Source organism: Ranitomeya variabilis, chromosome 1, assembly GCF_051348905.1.
Source record: "Ranitomeya variabilis isolate aRanVar5 chromosome 1, aRanVar5.hap1, whole genome shotgun sequence".
In the NCBI taxonomy this organism is placed as follows: Eukaryota; Metazoa; Chordata; class Amphibia; order Anura; family Dendrobatidae; genus Ranitomeya; species Ranitomeya variabilis.
This window is the reverse complement of record NC_135232.1, coordinates 139,197,556-139,216,296: the sequence shown is the minus strand read 5'-3', so window position 1 is coordinate 139,216,296 and position 18,741 is coordinate 139,197,556. Positions and strand designations below refer to the sequence as shown.

Sequence of the window (18,741 nt, the reverse complement as noted above, 5' to 3'; positions counted from 1 at the left end):
TTGCTAAATAAATCTTGCAAAATCAGACAAGGTGATTTTCTGGATTTGGTTTCTAATTTTGACTCTCATAGTTGTGGTCTACCTATGATGTCAATTACAGTTCTCTTTCATCTTTTTAAATGTGAGAACTTGCTCAATTGCTTGCTAACTAAATAATTTTTCCCCACTGTATCATAATCACCAAATAAGTCAGTACCACTTTACTGAGAATATTTAAAGTGTCTAATTATTGAAATAGATTTTAATTGAGAAGTCACTTACATGTATACTAGAATCTCTAGGGAGAACCACAACCCGCACTCAGTCCTCTGTGTTGGCACACTTTGAAGAAAAGTGTGAAAAGTAAATGTTAGGGAATCTGGGGAGATTCAAACTCTGCAAATCACGCAGATTTTATGGCATGTGCACATGTTAATTTTTTTCTGCGTTTTGTCACCTTTTTTCACCGGTCAGTTTTGTCACAAACGGAAGAATTTCCTAGTTCCAAAAAAGTGGTTGAGATTCCTGAAGTCTCACCAACACGTTGTTTATTTTTCTTTGCAGATTTGAAGCAATTTCAAATCTGCACCATGTCAGTTCTTTCAGTGTTGCAGTGTTTTTTTCATCCAGTCCAATGCATGGGAAAACAACCCAAGTAAAAAATGCAACAAAACACCGGTATTTTATGCTGCTTTTTTCCTGCCAAACACATTTTTGGTGCAGTTATGTTTTTTTTGTAGTACTTGGTTCAACTATAATAATGTAATGGACATTTATCCAATTACTGCAAGGATAAAATGGACGAGTCATTCACTGCGACTAGTCAGATTCTAGATGTCACTGACCTTCCATTCATCAATTTAGATGAGTTGCATCAATTGTATTTTTCGGTTTCAAGCTAAAGAGTACTTGGATTACAGACCAATGTTCCTTTCAGTACATTTGTAAATGACATTGTGAATGATCTGCTTTTGAGGTCACGCAAGCTGCTGCACAAACCAGTACTACCCAGTTTTAATATCTCACCCAGCTTAACTTTCTGGGAGAGAGATGCACCCCATCCAGTATCTTCCCTGTCAGCCGCATGTATATGCCTCCCTTCTTTAACAGACCGCAGATCTGGAAATTTTGGGCCATCATACAATGAATTCTTGATAATGCATCTGCATTCCCCTCTGATTTCCGTAGTCTATGTTCTATGGAGAAATTAAAATTCTGCATTGAAAGAAACCACCTTGTCACCCTAGCGTTTATTCCTTATTATGTTTCATCCACATCAGAGGGGCATGATCTGACAAAAGCTTAAATTTTCTACACAAGAGGTAATACTTCAAAGATTCTAGTTCCCTCTTTACAGCTAAGCATTCACACTTTACAATGGCATAGTTTTTCCCCGTCGGAGTCAACTTCCTGCTCATACAAGGTACGGGGTGTTCTCCATTTACAGTTTAAGACTATACAGCTCCCAACCCCTTGTCCGAGGCATCTATCTGAACCACAAAATCTTTTTTTAAAACCTGGTGTAATTCACACAGGTTGTTTACACAGTGCTGACTTAAGGCATTGAAGGGCTTCATCCGCTTTGGGAGACCATGACACCATTACAGATTTCCCTCCTGTTGTCAGGTTCATCAATGGGCCTGCTTTTGAGGCTAAATTTGGTACGAACCTCCTATAGTGGCCATTGATACATAAAACGGCCTGCACTTGTTTTTTAGTAACCGGTCTAGGCCAACTCTGTATAGCCTCAACTTTGTTAATTTGAGGTTTGATCTTGCTCCTGCCAATAACAAACCCTAGGTACTTGGCCTCGTCTAGTCCTAAAGCACATTTTTCCAAACTTATTGTGAGACTTGCCCCGCTAATAGCATCTAGCACGGCTTGCACTTTACACAGATGGCTTCCCTAGTCTGCACTGAAGATAACCACATCATCTAGGTAAGCTTCTGTGTAGCTATTATTTGGCCTCAAAATTAAATTCATCAATCTCTTAAAGGTTGTGGGCTCTTCGTGTAGACTAAACTGCATATCCTTGTATTGGTATATACCCTCTGGGGTGGAAAAATCAGTTTTATTTGGCCCTCTTGGTTAATGGAATTTCCCGATAACCCTTGTTAAGATCTAGAGTCATTGTGTATCTGGCATTAACAAGTTGGTCAATTAATTAATCTACTCTGGGCATGGGATATGCATAAAATTTAGAGATTTCAGTTAAATTTAGAAAATCACTGCAAATCCTTAACCCCTTAACGACCGCCGATACGCCTTTTAACGGCGGCCGCTAAGGGTACTTAAACCACAGCGCCGTTAATTAACGGCGCTGTGGAAAAAGTGAATAGCGCCTCCCAGAGTCGGATTTTCTCTGGGGTCTCAGTTGCCGAGGGTAGCCAAGACACCAGAGAACATGATTCGGGGGGTTTTTACCGACCCCCGAGTTGCGATCGCCGGTAATTAACCGTTTACCGGCGGTCGCAACAAAAAAAAAACCGCGATTTGCCTTTTAATTTCTCTGTCCTCCGATGTGATCGCACATCGGAGGACAGAGAAATAGGGCCCCCGATAGCCCCCCAAAACTCACCTATCTCCCCCGGTGCTCCTCGTGGCTCCCGATGGGCGCCGCCATCTTTTTTCCGGGAAAAAATGGCGGGCGCACGCGCAGTACGCCCGGCACCCGGAAGATCTTTGGGGTCTCGGCTGCCGGGGGTAGCCGAGACCCCAAAGAACATGATCGGGGTTGGTTTGCACCGACCCCTGTTTTGCGATCGCTGGTAATTAACAGTTTACCGGCGACCGCAAAAAAAAAAAAAAAAAGCGATCTGTAATTCTCTGTCCTCTGATGTGATCGCACATCAGAGGACAGAGAAATAGGGGGATTCGGGGACCCTATAATACTCACCCGGTGTCCCTGGGTCCTCCTGTGTCTCCTCTTGCCGGTCGGCTTCTTCGTCGGGAAAGAAAATGGCGGGCGCATGCGCAGTGCGCCCGCCATCTGCTGCCATCTGCCGGCCGGCAGGAGAGACGAGTTGGGGCTAAAATTAGGGTTAGGGTTAGGGTTAGGGCTAGGGTTAGGGTTAGAGTTAGGGTTAGAGTTAGGGTTAGGGTTAGGGTTAGAGTTAGGGTTAGGGTTGGGGCTAAATTTAGGGTTAGGGCTAGGGTTAGGGTTAGGCTACTTTCACACTAGCGTTTTTTGGCTTCCGTCGCAATGCGTCGTTTGAGAAAAAACGCATCCTGCAAAAGTGCTTGCAGGATGCGTTTTTTCTCCATTGGCTTGCATTAGCGACGCATTGCGACGGATTGCCACATGTCGCATCCGTCGTGCGACGGATGCGTCGTGCTTTGGCGGACCGTCGGCAGAAAAAAGCTACATGTAACTTTTTTGTGCGACGTGTCCGCCATTTCCGACCGCGCATGCGCGGCCGGAACTCCGCCCCCGCCTCCCTGCACCTCACAATGGGGCAGCGGATGCGTTGAAAAAACAGCATCCGCTGCACCCGTTGTGTGGCGCTTACAACGCTAGCGTCGGTACGTCGGCCCGACACACTGCGATGGGCCGAGTACGACGCAAGTGTGAAAGTAGCCTTAGGCTTCTTTCACACTTGCGTCGGTACGGGGCGGTCGCAATGCGTCGGCCCGACGTACCGACGCACGTTGTGAAAATTGTGCACAATGTGGGCAGCGGATGCAGTTTTTCAACGCATCCGCTGCCCAGTCTATATCCTGGGGAGGAGGGGGCAGAGTTACGGCCACGCATGCGCGGAAATGGCGGACGCGACGTACAAAAAAAAGGTTACATTGAACTTTTTTTGTGACGACGGGGCTAAAGTTATGGTTAGGGTTGGGGCTAAAGTTAGGGTTAGGGTTGGGGCTAAAGTTAGGGTTAGAGTTGGGATTAGGGTTTGGATTAGGGTTGGGATTAGGGTTACGTTTGGGATTAGGGTTGGGATTAGGGTTACGTTTGGGATTAGGGTTAGGGGTGTGTTGGATTTAGGGTTTTGATTAGGGTTATGGTTAGGGTTGAGATTAGGGTTGTTTTGGTGTTAGGGTTGTGATTATCGTTAGGGTTGTGATTAGGATTATGGATCGGGTTAAGATTAGGGTTAGGGGTGTGTTGGAGTTAGGGTTGGAGTTATAATTTGGGGGTTTCCACTGTTTAGGTACATCAGGGGGTCTCCAAACACGACAGCCAATTTTGCGCTAAAAAAGTCAAATGGTGCTCCCTCCCTTCTGAGCTCTGCCGTGCGCCCAAACAGTGGTTTACCCCCACATATGGGGCATCAGCGTACTCGGAATAAATTGGACAACAACTTTTGGGGTCCAATTTCTCCTGTTACCCTTGTGAAAATAAAAACTTGGGGGCTAAAAAATCTTTTTTGTGAAAAAAAAAAAATATTTTCTATTTTCACTACTCTGCATTATAAACTTCTGTGAAGCACTTGGGCATTCAAAGTTCTCACCACATATCTAGATAAGTTCCTTGGGGGGTCTAGTTTTCAAAATGGGGTCACTTGTGGGGGGTTTCTACTGTTCAGGTACATCAGTGGCTCCGCAAACGCAACATAACGCCCGCAGACCATTCTATCAAAGCCTGCATTTCAAAATGGCGCTCCTTCCCTTCCGAGCTCTGCCGTGCGCCTAAACAGTGGTTTACCCCCACATATTGGGTACCAGCATACTCAGGACAAATTGGACAACAACTTTTTGGGTCCAATTTCTCTTGTTACCCTTGTGAAAATAAAAATTTGGGGGCTAAAAAAATCTTTTTTGTGGGAAAAAAAATATTTTTTATTTTCACTACTCTGCATTATAAACTTCTGTGAAGCACTTGGGCATTCAAAGTTCTCACCACATATCTAGATAAGTTCCTTGGGGGGGTCTATTTTCCAAAATGGGGTCACTTGTTGGGGGTTTCTACTGTTTAGGTACAATAGGGGTCTGCAAACGCAACATAACGCCCGCAGACAATTCTATCAAAGTCTGCATTCCAAAATGGCGCTCCTTCCCTTCCGAGCTCTGCCGTGCGCCCAAACAGTGGTTTACCCCCACATATGGGGTACCAGCATACTCAGGACAAATTGGACAACAACTTTTGGGGTCCAATTTCTCTTGTTACCCTTGTGAAAATAAAAACTTGGGGGCTAAAAAATCTTTATTGTTAAAAAAAAATATTTTTTATTTTCACGACTCTGCATTATAAACTTCTGTGATGCACTTGGGCATTCAAAGTTCTCACTACACATCTAGATAAGTTCCATGGGGGGTCTAGTTTCCAAAATGGGGTCACTTTTGGGGGGTTTCTACTGTTTAGGCACATCAGGGGCTCTCCAAACGCGACATGGCGTCCGATCTCAATTCCAGTCAATTTTGCATTGAAAAGTCAAATGGCGCTCCTTTGCTTCCGAGCTCAGCCATGCGCCCAAACAGTGGTTTACCCCCACATATGGGGTGTCGGCGTACTCAAGACAAATTGTACAACAACTTCTGGGGTCCATTTTCTCCTGTTACCCTTGGTAAAATAAAAATTTGGAGGCAAAAAGATCATTTTTGTAGAAAAAATGCGATTTTTTTATTTTCACGGCTCTACGTTATAAACTTCTGTGAAGCACCTGGGGGTTTAAAGTGCTCACCACACATCTAGATAAGTTCCTTAAGGGGTCTAATTTCCAAAATGGTGTCATTTGTGGGGGGTCTCCACTGTTTAGGCACATCAGCGGCTCTCCAAACGTGACATGGCATCCGATCTCAATTCCAGCCAATTCTACATTGAAAAAGTAAAACGACACTCCTGCTCTTCCAAGCTCTGCGGTGCGCCCAAACAGTGGTTTACCTCCACAAATGGGGTATCGACGTACTCAGGAGAAATTGCACAACAACTTTTGTGGTCTAATTTCTCCTGTTAGGCTAGGTTCCCATTGCGTTAATGGGATAGCGCTAACGGACAACGTTGCACGGCGAAATTAACGCCGTGCACCGCGTCCGTTAGCGCTCCCATTGCCGGCAATGTTAGAGCGCATTGCTAGCGCGTGTCATTTTCGGCACGCGCTAGCGATGTGCCGGTCTTTTGTAGCGCGCCTCGGACGCTGCTTGCAGCGTCCGCGGCGCGCCAGAGGTCCGTTCCCCGCTCTCGCAGATCGGGGATCTGCGAGAGCGGGGACGTTAACGCGACCCCTGAACGCGGCCCCGAAAAAGACATTGCGTTAGCGCAATCCACTAGCGCTCGCGCTAAACGGATTGCACTAACGCAATCTGAACCTAGCCTTACCCTTGTAAAAATAAAAATTTGGGGGCAAAAAGATCATTTTTGTAGAAAAAATGCGATTTTTTATTTTCACGGCTCTACGTTATAAACTTCTGTGAAGCACTTGGGGGTTCAAAGTGCTCACCACACATCTAGATAAGTTCCTTAAGGGGTCTAGTTTCCAAAATGGTATCACTTGTGGGGGGTTTCCACTGTTTAGGCACATCAGGGGCTCTCCAAACGCGACATGGCATCCGATCTCAATTCCAGCCAATTCTGCATTGAAAAAGTCAAACGGTACTCCTTCACTTCCAAGCTCTGCGGTGCGCCCAAACAGTGGTTTACCTCCACATATGGGGTATCGACGTACTCAGGAGAAATTGCACAACAACTTTTGTGGTCTAATTTCTCCTGTTACACTTGTGAAAATAAGAATTTGTGGGCGAAAAAATCATTTTTGTGAAAACAAATGCGATTTTTTATTTTCACGGCTCTACGTTATAAACTTCTGTGAAGCACTTGGGGGTTCAAAGTGCTCACCACACATCTAGATAAGTTCCTTAAGGGGTCTAGTTTCCAAAATGGTATCACTTGTGGGGGTTTCCACTGTTTAGGCACATTAGGGGCTCTCCAAACGCGACATGGCGTCTGATCTCAATTCCAGCCAATTCTGCATTGAAACAGTCAAGCGGTGCTCCTTCACTTCCAAGCTCTGCGGTGCGCCCAAACAGTGGTTTACCTCCACATATGGGGTATCGGCGTACTCAGGAAAAATTGCACAACAAAATTTGTGGTTAAATTTCTGTTTTTACACTTGTGAAAATTAAAAAAAAATGGTTCTGAAGTAAAATGTTTGCAAAAAAAAGTTAAATGTTCATTTTTTTCTTCCACATTGTTTCAGTTCCTGTGAAGTACGTAAAGGGTTAATAAACTTTTTGAATGTGGTTTTGAGCAGCTTGAGGGGTGCAGTTTTTAGAATGGTGTCACACTTGGTTATTTTCTATCATATAGACCCCTCAAAATGACTTCAAAGGTGATGTGGTCCCTAAAAAAAACATGGTGTTGTAAAAATGAGAAATTGCTGGTCAAATTTTAACCCTTATAACTCCCTAACAAAAAAAAAAATTGTTTCCAAAATTGTGCTGATGTAAAGTAGACATGTGGGAAATGTTATTTATTAACTATTTTGTGTGACATATCTCTCTGATTTTAGGGCATAAAAATACAAAGTTTGAAAATTGCAAAATTTTAAAAATTTTCGCCATATTTCCATTTTTTTCATAAATAATCGCAAGTAATATCGAAGAAATGTTACCACTAACTTGAAGTACAATATGTCACGAAAAAACAGTCTCAGAATCAGCGGTATCCGATAAAGCGTTCCAGAGTTATAACCTCTTAAAGTGACAGTGGTCAGAATTGTAAAAATTGGCTCGGTCATTAAGTACCAAATTGGCTCTGTCACTAAGGGGTTAAGGGCCCTTTTGGTTTGGGAATCAAAACAACCGGGCTAGAACATTCACTTCGGACTCTTTGATCACACCCTGCTCCAGCATACGTTTGACTTCAGTTGAGCTTGCTTTCTTAACTGGTTCAGTAACTGTATCGTGGTTTATTAGATGAGTAATACCAGACAAGTCAGAGAACATTGTTTTGTTCTTCTGGAGCAATTGTTGTGCTTCCTGTCGTTGGACCTTTGAAAGGGTATACCCTAATATCATCTCTGGAACCGGTTGTGTAACATACTACGCTGTAGCCTGGCAGCACCCAATGATTCCCTGTCTTTCCAAGGTCTAAGTAGATTCACATGATGCAGCTGGTATGTCTTATGTCTTCCTGGTTGATGTACCTTACTATCTACTTCTCCCACCTTCTCTACTACCTCATATGGACCCTGCCACTTCTCCAGAATCTTTCTTTCAACTGTCGGCACTAAGAACAAGAGCCTAATCCTGGATTGACATTTCTGATTTTGGTCGTCCTATTATTGACTCTGCTTTGAGCCTCTTGGACCTTCTGCATGTGCTCTCTGACAAAAGGTAACACTTTTCAATTCAATTCAATTTTCGATTCAGTCCTGCATCTGCGCTACATGTTCATTAACACTTCTATATGGGGTAGCCTCAATGTCCTATGTTTCTTTTCTCTGTATACAGCAGACCTCTTGGGTGCCTCCCATACACTAACTTGAAAGGCGAGAAACCATTAGAGGTCTGCAGTACTTCTCTCACAGAGAGCATTAAGTATAGTAAAAGATCATCCCAATTACTTCCATCTTTTTCCACTACCTTTTTTAACATGTGTTTCGGCATCTTACTGTCATGTCGGACGCTATTCACACTAGGGCGTCCGACAGACAGCGGTAATTCCACATTCGTTCACTATACGCTCAGTGGCGCCGGCTAGATTTTATCCAGGTTGTCCGGGGTTAATCTAGCTGGTAATCTGGTTGGAGGCTGGGTCACGCCCGTGGCCTTTAAATAGTCTTTCTGGACTTTGGGCGTCGCCGATTATAGCTTGTGTCTTGTGCCTGGTGATCTCGGTCTGGAGTGGTGGTCTAGGAGAAAAAATATCGTATCTGGTGGTGTATTATCCTTTGTCATATTTCTCCTACCTATATTTGTATTTGTTTTGCCCTGTGCACATTATAGTGTTTTCCTGCGAGTCTGCGGCGTGGTGCGTTTTTAGTTTTCCCTGTCTGTGCTTTCTGTAGGGGTTGGTGTGTGGTCTAATCACTGGGTGGTGGGTGGAGGTTTCAGCACAGGACTGACACAGGAGTCAGGGCCAGGCCTGGCAGCCCAGACAAGCACACCATCAGTGTAAATTCTGGGAGAGGGACAGACAGGGTTTTCCCTAGTCTGAGGGATATCGCAGAGGCCCGGGTAATCAGCTGTAGTCTACCCAGTACCCGCATGACACTTACTGAACCTCTAAACTAGTCCATCCGTTTGGGGATGATATACCAAAGTACGTGTGTGCACCATATTCAGCATTCGGCACACGCTCCTCCATTACCTTTGACATGAAGGATGTGCCTTGATCAGTAAGGATTTCTTTCAGAATCCTCGTCCAAGAAAACATAGAAAATAACTCACGGGCAATACTTTTGGATGTGGTATTTAGTATACAGGTATATAGGGGAACCACTTCAGGCTAGTGCATTGCATAATCTACTACGACAGGGATATACTGGTGCCCCCAAGCTGATTTTACAATTGGCCCCACCAAAACCATCCAAATACTCTCAAAGGGTTTTTCAATGATGGGGATAGGTAGTAGCCAGCTGCTAAAATGGGCCACAGGTGCAGTTATTTGGTATATGGGGCAGGAATCCTCAATCTCCTTGTACATCCCCATCCAGAAGAGTCTCTAGAGAATTCTCTCCTGCGTCTTCCCGGTCCCAAGTGTCTCCCAGAACATGACTATGAGGCAATATCAAAAACCCTGCGCTGATGAGCGTTAGGGACTAGCAATTGCTCAATGATTTTCAGATCTTCTCCTTGATCACATTATATAATATCTCATTATTCATTGCAATATGGAGAAACCGTTTGCCTGCTCCTGGATATTGTGAAACTCCATTAACAATGACAACTTTCTCCATTGCATATCTAAGGCTACGTTCACATTAGCGTTGTGCGGCGCAGCGTCGGGCGCAGCCGCGGCGCCGCATTCGTCATGTGCCCCTATATTTAACATGGGGGCGCATGGACATGCGTTGTCTTGCGTTTTTTGACGCATGCGTCATTTTGGCGCAACTGTCAGGGCGCTGAGGACGCTGCATGATGCAGTTTTTTCTGCGCCAAAAATCATGTAAAAAATGAACGCATGCATCACAAAATGCTGCGTTGTGCATGCGTTTTGCATGCGTTGTGCGTTGCGTCGCCGACGCTGCGCCGCACAATGCAAATGTGAACGTAGCCTAAGGGTGTCATCCTTCAATTGAGCCATACCAAACTTATCCCGTGTTTCCTCTACCTCAAGTATCACTGGGGAATCATGGAGAATTTTGTCTTCTCTACAAAATCCTGCAATGGAGAATTTTCACCCTCTTCACCTGGGCCAGTACTGGGACTTTCCTCAGCACCTGAACCTTTCCCTCACATCTTCCAAAACAAGGGAAAATCGTCGCCCAAGATTACATTATTCATAAGAGCCACACTCAGTTCATAGTCCATTATCCCATAAGATGTTTATATTTTTGCCACAGGATACATTTTGGTGTTAGCTTGGATACACACCACACTTATGAATCTGTCGGGTATATGACCCACGGGTATGAGGCTGTCATGTACTGGTGTTACAAGACTACTGTAGTCTAGCAGGGCGGTGACAAGACAACCCTTCAGCCTGATTTTACACACTTTTGGCTTAGTCTGTAGTCCAGGTGTGGCCAAACAGAAGGGAATGACAAACAGGGACTAGCTCCAGCTGGTGTCACATTCCTTGGGGTTTAGGCCTAAAGGACACTGAGCCATGACATGACTGAACTCACGACACCTCCAAACACTGAACCAGCCCAGGTTTTTTAAACATAGAGTCCCCACCAGGGTCAGGACTTTGACTTTTCCTGGCGGTCCCTCCACCCCCTCTTTGACGATATGTTTAGGAGTATGGATAGGATGACACCCCGGGATGACAACACAAATTGGCACAATAGGACAAGCAAGATTATAGCACTTGTCCCCGCAACATGCTTCACCACTTTGTTCAGGGGATGGAACAATGGCGTCAATACACTGAAATGTAAAGCAAAGCAAAGTAGTTCTCTATGGACATCAGTTTCAATCAATAACATAATTTTAAACCGTTTACTTTACTTTTAGATATTACCGTAATGTAACACAAAGCAAGTAATACTCTATGGGTGACAAATTAATTCCAGAAATTTTTTTGAGCTTAAATTTTTACACTCACATTTACACTCAAAAGCTTTGCACAAAGTGAAAAATCAGAAGAAATTATAAGGAGAGTCATCCACAGTCCTTTGAAGGCACCAACTGTAATACCTCATTCAAATATTACCAAAGTGTGGTTATGGTGCTACTATACTCATAAAAACTCTGCACACGTGCAAAGCCTGCCAAAAATTACAAGCAGTATCATCCATACACTGTTCAAGGCATCAACTGGACTGCCTCATAAAAATTTTTTAGGAAAGTGTAGTTGTGGAACTTCTTCACTATTAAAGACTTTGCACAAAGTGCAAAGCCAGGAAACAATTGTAAGAAGCGTAATACAGTAACCTTTCTCAGGTGTTCACTTCTTCTCCTTCCTTGGGAGACTGGGGAGACTGCTTCCTGGAGCCCAATTCCTAGGTGCCTAGGCTGTAAGTGGCCCGGCTTCGGGTAGTGCTGGAGCCCCCAACATGTATAAATGGGTGACATCCCCCTGTGCGACCTGCTCCCACATAGAAAATGGGGAACCCCAAGTACAGTCTGATCCCTTGAAGTGGTAGCCCCATCTCGAGCTGCCTCAAGGAGCCTCTCGCACGCCTATTCATTTCACTGGAAGGGTTCATATTGGTCTCTTCCTTCTTGGATCACGCCCATTAAATATCAGCGATGTTGCCCTCCATTTTGAGGAATGGCACCCTGGTTCCAACCATAAACTCTTGCAGTGTTCCGTCTGTACTCCCTGCTGGTTGAACTGGATGTGATATTGGGTCACAAACATTTCTATGGACCGCAATCTCTTCTGTCGGTCGTACGTAACGACCTTCCCCAGAATGCCAACTCTTCGTACCTTGTGGTTAGGTAGCATGTTTCCAGCCCTGGTCCTGGCTCGTCTCCTCTCTTTCGACCAGCCTAGGCCCCATTGTCCGCTCTCTTGATGCTGGATCCTGGCTCTCTCATCTGCAGTACGCAAGAACCCTAGCGGTGAAGGCCTGGGTTCAGGCCTTTGTGGTTCCGGACCATAGGCCAATTTCGCTGATGTGCCAGCTTTTGGTCTGGCTCCGGTGTTCCTCCGGACGCTTCTTTGGGAGTCTAACGAGATTCTGCCATCTTTGTTACCCACTAAGCACTTTACACTGTATGGATTGCTAATTCAATCCTGAAAAATGTTTAAACCCTTTTTTTTGAGTGTTATATACCAAAGAAATCTAACACAAAGCACATAATACTCTATGGAGGACTAATGTGTAATGGATTGGGTGGTGGAATCACTGTGCCATGTTCTGAGGAAAGTGGAGGGGCGTGACTAGTTGCCTCACCAAGTCTGAACTCAGATGCACGGCGGCTGATGATACCGCGATCCAAAGATAAGAGGGATGCGGGACCAGCTGCTACACCAGGACTGACTTTGCGTAGATGGCATCTGCCCCCAAGGGACAGGAGGCAGAAACGGCCAAGGATGTTAGACTTGTCAAGCGCAAGCGAACATGGCCTGCAGCTGTCTGCTTAGCCTTTGATGGTTTTTAATTATAGGGGGACTCTACGTCATATTTTTTGGGGGGTCTCCCATTTTAATAGCCAGTAAAGGCTAAGCGTACCGCTTGAGCTGATAATAATAGCCTGGGAAGCTTCATGGTTATTACCCCCTTCCCAGGCTATAAATATCTGCAAAGAAGGAATATAACCCAGCTCACCCGTGATGCATAAGCCAAATTTTGGGAGCACGGACCCGCTGTGTCCAGGCGTGTAGAATCCAAAAGAAGAAAATGTCCAGCTTCACCGAATCCGTGAAAAAAGTTTTCTTTATTCACAAACCTAAACATGGAGGATACAAACTTCAGCACAAACCATATGTGGTAAGAATCTCAACGCGTTTCTGGAGACTAAGCTCCCTTAATCATGACAACATGATCATGTTGTCATGATTAAGGGAGCTTAGTCTCCAGAAATGCATTGAGATTCTTACCCATATGGTTTGTGCTGAAGTTTGTATCCTCCATGTTTAAGTTTTTGAATAAAGAAAACTTTTTTTTCACGGATTCGGTGAAGCTGGACATTTTCTAATTATAAATATCTGCCCCCAGCCATCGGCTTTCCCTCTGCTGTTTAAGAAAATTTTTCAGAAAAATAATCCTTTATTAAATACATGTACAGTAAGCTGCAAACGCTGTAATAATTGTATATGTCACACTGACCTATATATATCTATCTATTCTATGTGTATATACTGTATGTAATCCATCTATGCCATGCTGTGGGTCCTGCTGTGATTTTACTGTTCGTGGCTGCTGAATTGCTGGCTTTTTATCTATCTGTTATCTACTTTAGTGGCAACGCAATTATATTCCACACTTTTACAGAATTTTACCGACTTTTTCCGATTTTAAGGAAAATGCTCGTGTTTCTGATAACGAATCCGAATGTGCTATGTTCGTGCTGAATTTGTTTGGCAATCGTTTTCCGAACATACTCGCTCATCTCTACACATGACTATAAGTCTGCAAATCTCATGTGATCGACCATGTGACAATAACTCAATCCGGCAAGCAGAGTGACATACTAACAATGTACATTTCACATCTTTAGGATTTGGCATGTCAATTTGTAGAATTACAAATCCAGGGGGTCACCTGTCAGTCTAGGATAGCAGAGCAGTGAGAAGCTGTTGTTCATCGGCCTCTTGGGCTAGTCACCCTGGTCACATCATACCTGGTAGGATATTAAATCCATGTTTTCTCTTTAATGCCACAGCATTTGGAGTAAAACATTCACAGCTGCAATAATGGAGCCAATGTCTTATTCATGCTGCCTGTAGTTTGTGCTGGAGACATCAGCTATCAGGTTATTTTATATCATGGCAAAATAACCTTGGAAGCCTCGACCTTATCCCCTACTTGGCCTCACTGCAGATCACATGAAATGGTTTATTGTGGAAATAAAAGCCATTCTATCAGTTCAATGCAATGTTGGCAGCTGAACTGTATTATGAGACTCTGTAGTAGATGAGGTGTGTATTATGAGGTTCTGCAACAGCTTAGGGGTGTATTGAGGTTCAGCAGCAACTTAGGTGTATTATGAGGTTCTGCAGCAGCTGGGGTTCATTATGATGTTCTGCAGCAGCTGAGATTTATCCTGAGGTTCTGTGGTTATTTGAGGTATGTTATAGGATTCTGCATCTGTTAATGTGTATTATGATGTTCTGCAGCAGGTTTGATGTATATTATCAGGTTCTGCAGCAGCTGAGGTGTGAGATTCTGCAGAAGCTGAGGTGTGTATGATGAGGTTCTGCAGAAGCTGACATGTATTATGAGGTTCTGCAGCAGCTAAGGTGTATTATGAAGTTCTGCAGCAGCTGAGGTGTATTATGATGTTCTGCAGTTTGAGATGTATCATGCGGTTTTGAAGCAGCTGAGATGTATCCTGAGGTTCTGTCGTTAGCTGAGGTGTATTTTAATGGTGTGTTATGATGTTCTGCAGCAGATGAGATTTATGTTATCAGGTTCTGCAGCAGTTGAGGTGGGTATTAGGTTCTGCAAAATGTGGGATGTGTAATATGAGCTTCTGCGGCAGCTGAATTGTTTATTTTGAGGCTCTGCAGAAGCTATGGTGTGTATTTTGAGGTCCTGCAGAAGCTGATGTGAGTATAATTGGGATCTGCAGCAGCTGAGGTGTGTTATGAGATTCTGCCGCAGCTGAGGTGTATTATGAGTTTCGGCAGCAACTTAGGTGTATTATGAGGTTCTGCAGCTGCTGAGGTGTATTATGATGTTTTGCAGCAGCTGAGATGTTTCCTGAGGTTCTGTGGTTACCTGAGGTATATTATAAGATCCTGCATCTTTGATGTGTGTTATGATGTTCTGCAGCAGGTGAGATGCATATTATCAAGTTCTGCCGCAGCTGAGGTTGTATTATCAAGTTCTGCTGCAGCTGAGGTTGTATTATGAGGTTCTTCAGCAGAGTAGAATTTTTTTTTTTTTCATTTTTGTGAATCCTCTTCTCCCTTCTACTCACAAACTGCCACATTAATATTTATTATATAAAAAAAACACTATACTAAAGATTTAACCCCTTAATTTAGCTAAATTCCTGTGTGAGTCCATCGCTATACGCCTAGAATGGGGCGCTCTGGAAGGTACCATTGCTCTTTCAAACTCACGTAGCGGTATTTGGCACTGTATAGCAATGAATCACTGAATGCTATATTTTAGATTAGCCCCTCACTTGTCAGAATAATTTTCTGTAAACTGAATTAATTTGAGTGCACCTCCCGGGTATTGTGACACGGAGGTAAAGCTTAGTGTAGGCAGATTTATTCATGCACAAAAAGTTCTAATTTTTACCTTCTACAACAAGAACCTACATGGCTCTACACAATGGATGAGTGAAGTTACTTTGTGTCAGTAACATATCTGGCAGCGTACCAAATGTTAATTTGCTCTTAGCTACTTGAGATTAAATGTAATTCCTTCCCTGAGCAGTTTTAAAGTAAGCAAGCATGAAAGCATTTTCTGAGTAATCTGGGAGGAATTGACATTTAAATGAGTTAGCATTACATCTGCACTTTAAGGCTATTCATTTCATAGATAAATTAACTACATTATTCTCTCTTTATCTTACGTTTTGAAAGAACTCCATCAGCAGAAGAAATGGCAGTCCAGGGTCAGCTCAAACTGCTCTTATCCCAACCATGCTGTAATTGGAACTTGCTGCTCGAAACGCTGCTGCATCCTGATTGTCTCATCGCTAGAACTTTGCTGACTTGCTCAAGTAAGTACATCTGCTATTTCATGCATGTCTTACAGTATGGAAATGGGCAGTTTATGTAGCACACAATAAAAGTGACTTCTTATTTAGGTATGTAAAGGTCATAATTGTATGTGATCCAAAAACAACCCTTTAAGCCCCTCTGATGGCTAAGTAATTACAATTTGCGGTATAAAGTTTATAATCAGGCGGGTCTATTGAGGGTAGTGGGGCTGAAATCCAATCTAATACAAAACAGAAATGGTTTTACTGCTAGGATCTGATTAGGGTCTTGGTAAATGATTTTCTGATTGTGAATATGCTAATTATAATAATAACACAAAGGCTATGGTTTGAAAATAAATTGTGTAATTTGCTGTGTGTATTCGATCATTGTTATGTTTTCTCCTTTAGTGGCTGATAAGACTTTATAGATGCCTGGTATGTTTTATTAGAAAATTGTAGCTCGTAAGTGGCATCGTAAAGAAAAATGATATATATGTATATAGAAGACAAGCACAAAGTAAGTCAATATACTGATTAGATATAGGGTTATTAGGATTACCAGGTTAATAACCATTGGACAGTAAATGTAATGCCCAACAGCGTAATTAAGAGTCAGTGATTGACCATTGATTAAATATTTCGTAGAACTTGCGACCACTGATTTGTTAGCTGTTTTCCTAGGGAAAAATAAAGAACGCACGTGTTCATTCCTTATGATGTTAAATGAAACCTTCAGCCACCATTTTTGTGGGTCCCAAATACTGTATATTGTAATTTTTCAGTTTTTAGCACATAAAATGTAGCCAAACCTATATAATATTTACGACCGGTGACTGCATATGGATATTTTCCAAGCGGTAAGGGCAAATTGATTAGTTGTCCTCAAGCCAACAGGGAGGAGATGAAATGAAATTATTGGTGTGAAACTCTGGAAAATGATGCCAAACATAAAGATATGCCATGCTTGCTAGAAAAGGGATCCATACTTACATATAGGTAATGACCATTACTGGAAATGCCCTAATAAATATACAGAATGAGACATCAAAGGTTATAAAGTTGATAGCTCTTTAGTCTTATATACATCCAAAAGAGACGCTTTTCATAGTCTTCAGTTTTCCTGCGGAAATGTAAACCCTCTGGACCTACTGAGATGCCTTCATATTTGCGAAAAAAGAGAATTGGAGTAATGTAATATGATTGCCCAACAGACAGAACAACTAGTAACCGCACCAGACGTTACCTATTTTGTTTTGTTTTTTTCAGTATTATGCACTGAGAAGTGCTAACAAGTCAGACACTTGTTCAAAATGGCCGTTTCTGTTCTATAATTATCTTCTGTTTGGAGGATTTGTAGTAGATTTAACTTTAGTTTTAAGAACACTTTGTTATACTTCCCACTCATCCTGCCACATAATAATCTGACTGGTTATCCAGTTTTGTGTGAATAATGTGCTATGAGTAGAATTAATTAGAAGCACTATTAGCAGTCATTAGGGCATTTAATGAGAATTGCTTATATCCAACTGCATTAGCTTTCTCATTAGACGATAGTCTGAAATTTGAAAGAAAGTTTAGTATTTGGAACATGATGACATACAGCGTACTCAGATAAGGTGTTATAAAAGCATGCTCGTGTGCTAACCGAGTGTTTTCGGCGTTCTCTAAAAATATGTTGGAGTCTCTGTGACTGCATGTCTCGAGGCTGTTAGCCACAACACATGCAGGCATTGCCTAACAAATAGGCAACCCCTACATGCGTTGCGGCTGTCTAACAGCTGTGGGGACTCGAACATATTTTTAGAGCACGCCGAAGACACTCGGTTAGCACAGGATCATGCTCTTATAACACCTTATCCAGGCACGTTTGCACATTACTGCTACTTGTTTTTTTTTCAATGCCTTTTTGATGTTTTTTATTACATGCGGTTTTAGGGTACGTTCACACAGGACTTTTTTGCTGCTTTTTTTTGCTGCTTTTTTATGCTAATTTTCAGCTGCTTTTTACAGTACCATTAAAGCCTATGAGATTTCAGAAATCTCATGCACACACGTTGGTTTTTTGTTTGATCAGTATTTTCTGCTTTGCTGCTTTTTTTGGACATAGGGCATGTCACTTCTTTCAGCGTTTTTGCTGCGTTTTTGCTGCGTTTTTTCACCCATTGACTTGAATGGGTGATGAAAAAAACGCTGCAAAAACGCTGCAAAAACGCATGTAGCATTATTTGCTGCGTTTTTCGTGCAGAAAATCATGGCCAGCAGGAAGGGATCTCACAGCCAAGAGCTTAGGGGTGTGGTTAGTGAGGTGTGAAGAGCCATTGTGAGCCATTGTGAGGTGTGAAGAGCCATTGTGAGGTGTCCTGATTGTGATCTATTGTGAGGGAGTTCCTGGTAGTAAGGTGTGAAGAGCCATTGTGAGGTGTGAAGAGCCATTGTGAGGTGTCCTAGCAGCTGAAAATTGGCATAAAAAAAAAACTGCAGCAAAAATCTGCAGCAAAAAACTGCAGCAAAAATCTGCAGCAAAAAAGTCCTGTGTGAACGTACCCAAAAAACGCACCAAATACGCACCAAAAAAACGCACCTAAATTAGCATAAAAAAAGCAGCAAAAAAGTCCTGTGTGAACGTACCCTTATTGTGTTTTTACAGCTGCAGTTTTTGCACTTTCTGGTACTGTATTTCCAACTTAAAAGAAAACTACTTTGTTTTGGAAACTTTGTTACTTAGCTATGATAAATCTTTATTGATATAACCATGTGTAGATTGGATTTCTCATCTCTTTTAAGTCTACAGGGAAGTACAATAACAAATTGTATTGTGGTACCGTGTTAGCCAGAAAAATCGATGTGAATACTTTTCTGCCCAATGATGACAGAAGTATTCTA

General features: G+C 42.9%; 1 protein-coding gene across 4 annotated transcripts in view; it reads left to right on the top strand.

The window, feature by feature from the left end:
• Nucleotides 1-18,741, top strand: part of KIAA0825 (KIAA0825 ortholog) — a 565,784-nt gene that overhangs the window by 160,678 nt on the left and 386,365 nt on the right. For all 4 annotated transcript variants that reach the window (XM_077289188.1, XM_077289179.1, XM_077289208.1 and 1 more), the window contains exon 13: nucleotides 15,737-15,876. In XM_077289188.1, the coding sequence (XP_077145303.1) occupies nucleotides 15,737-15,876 (140 nt within the window). The remainder of the gene's footprint in view (nucleotides 1-15,736; nucleotides 15,877-18,741) is intronic.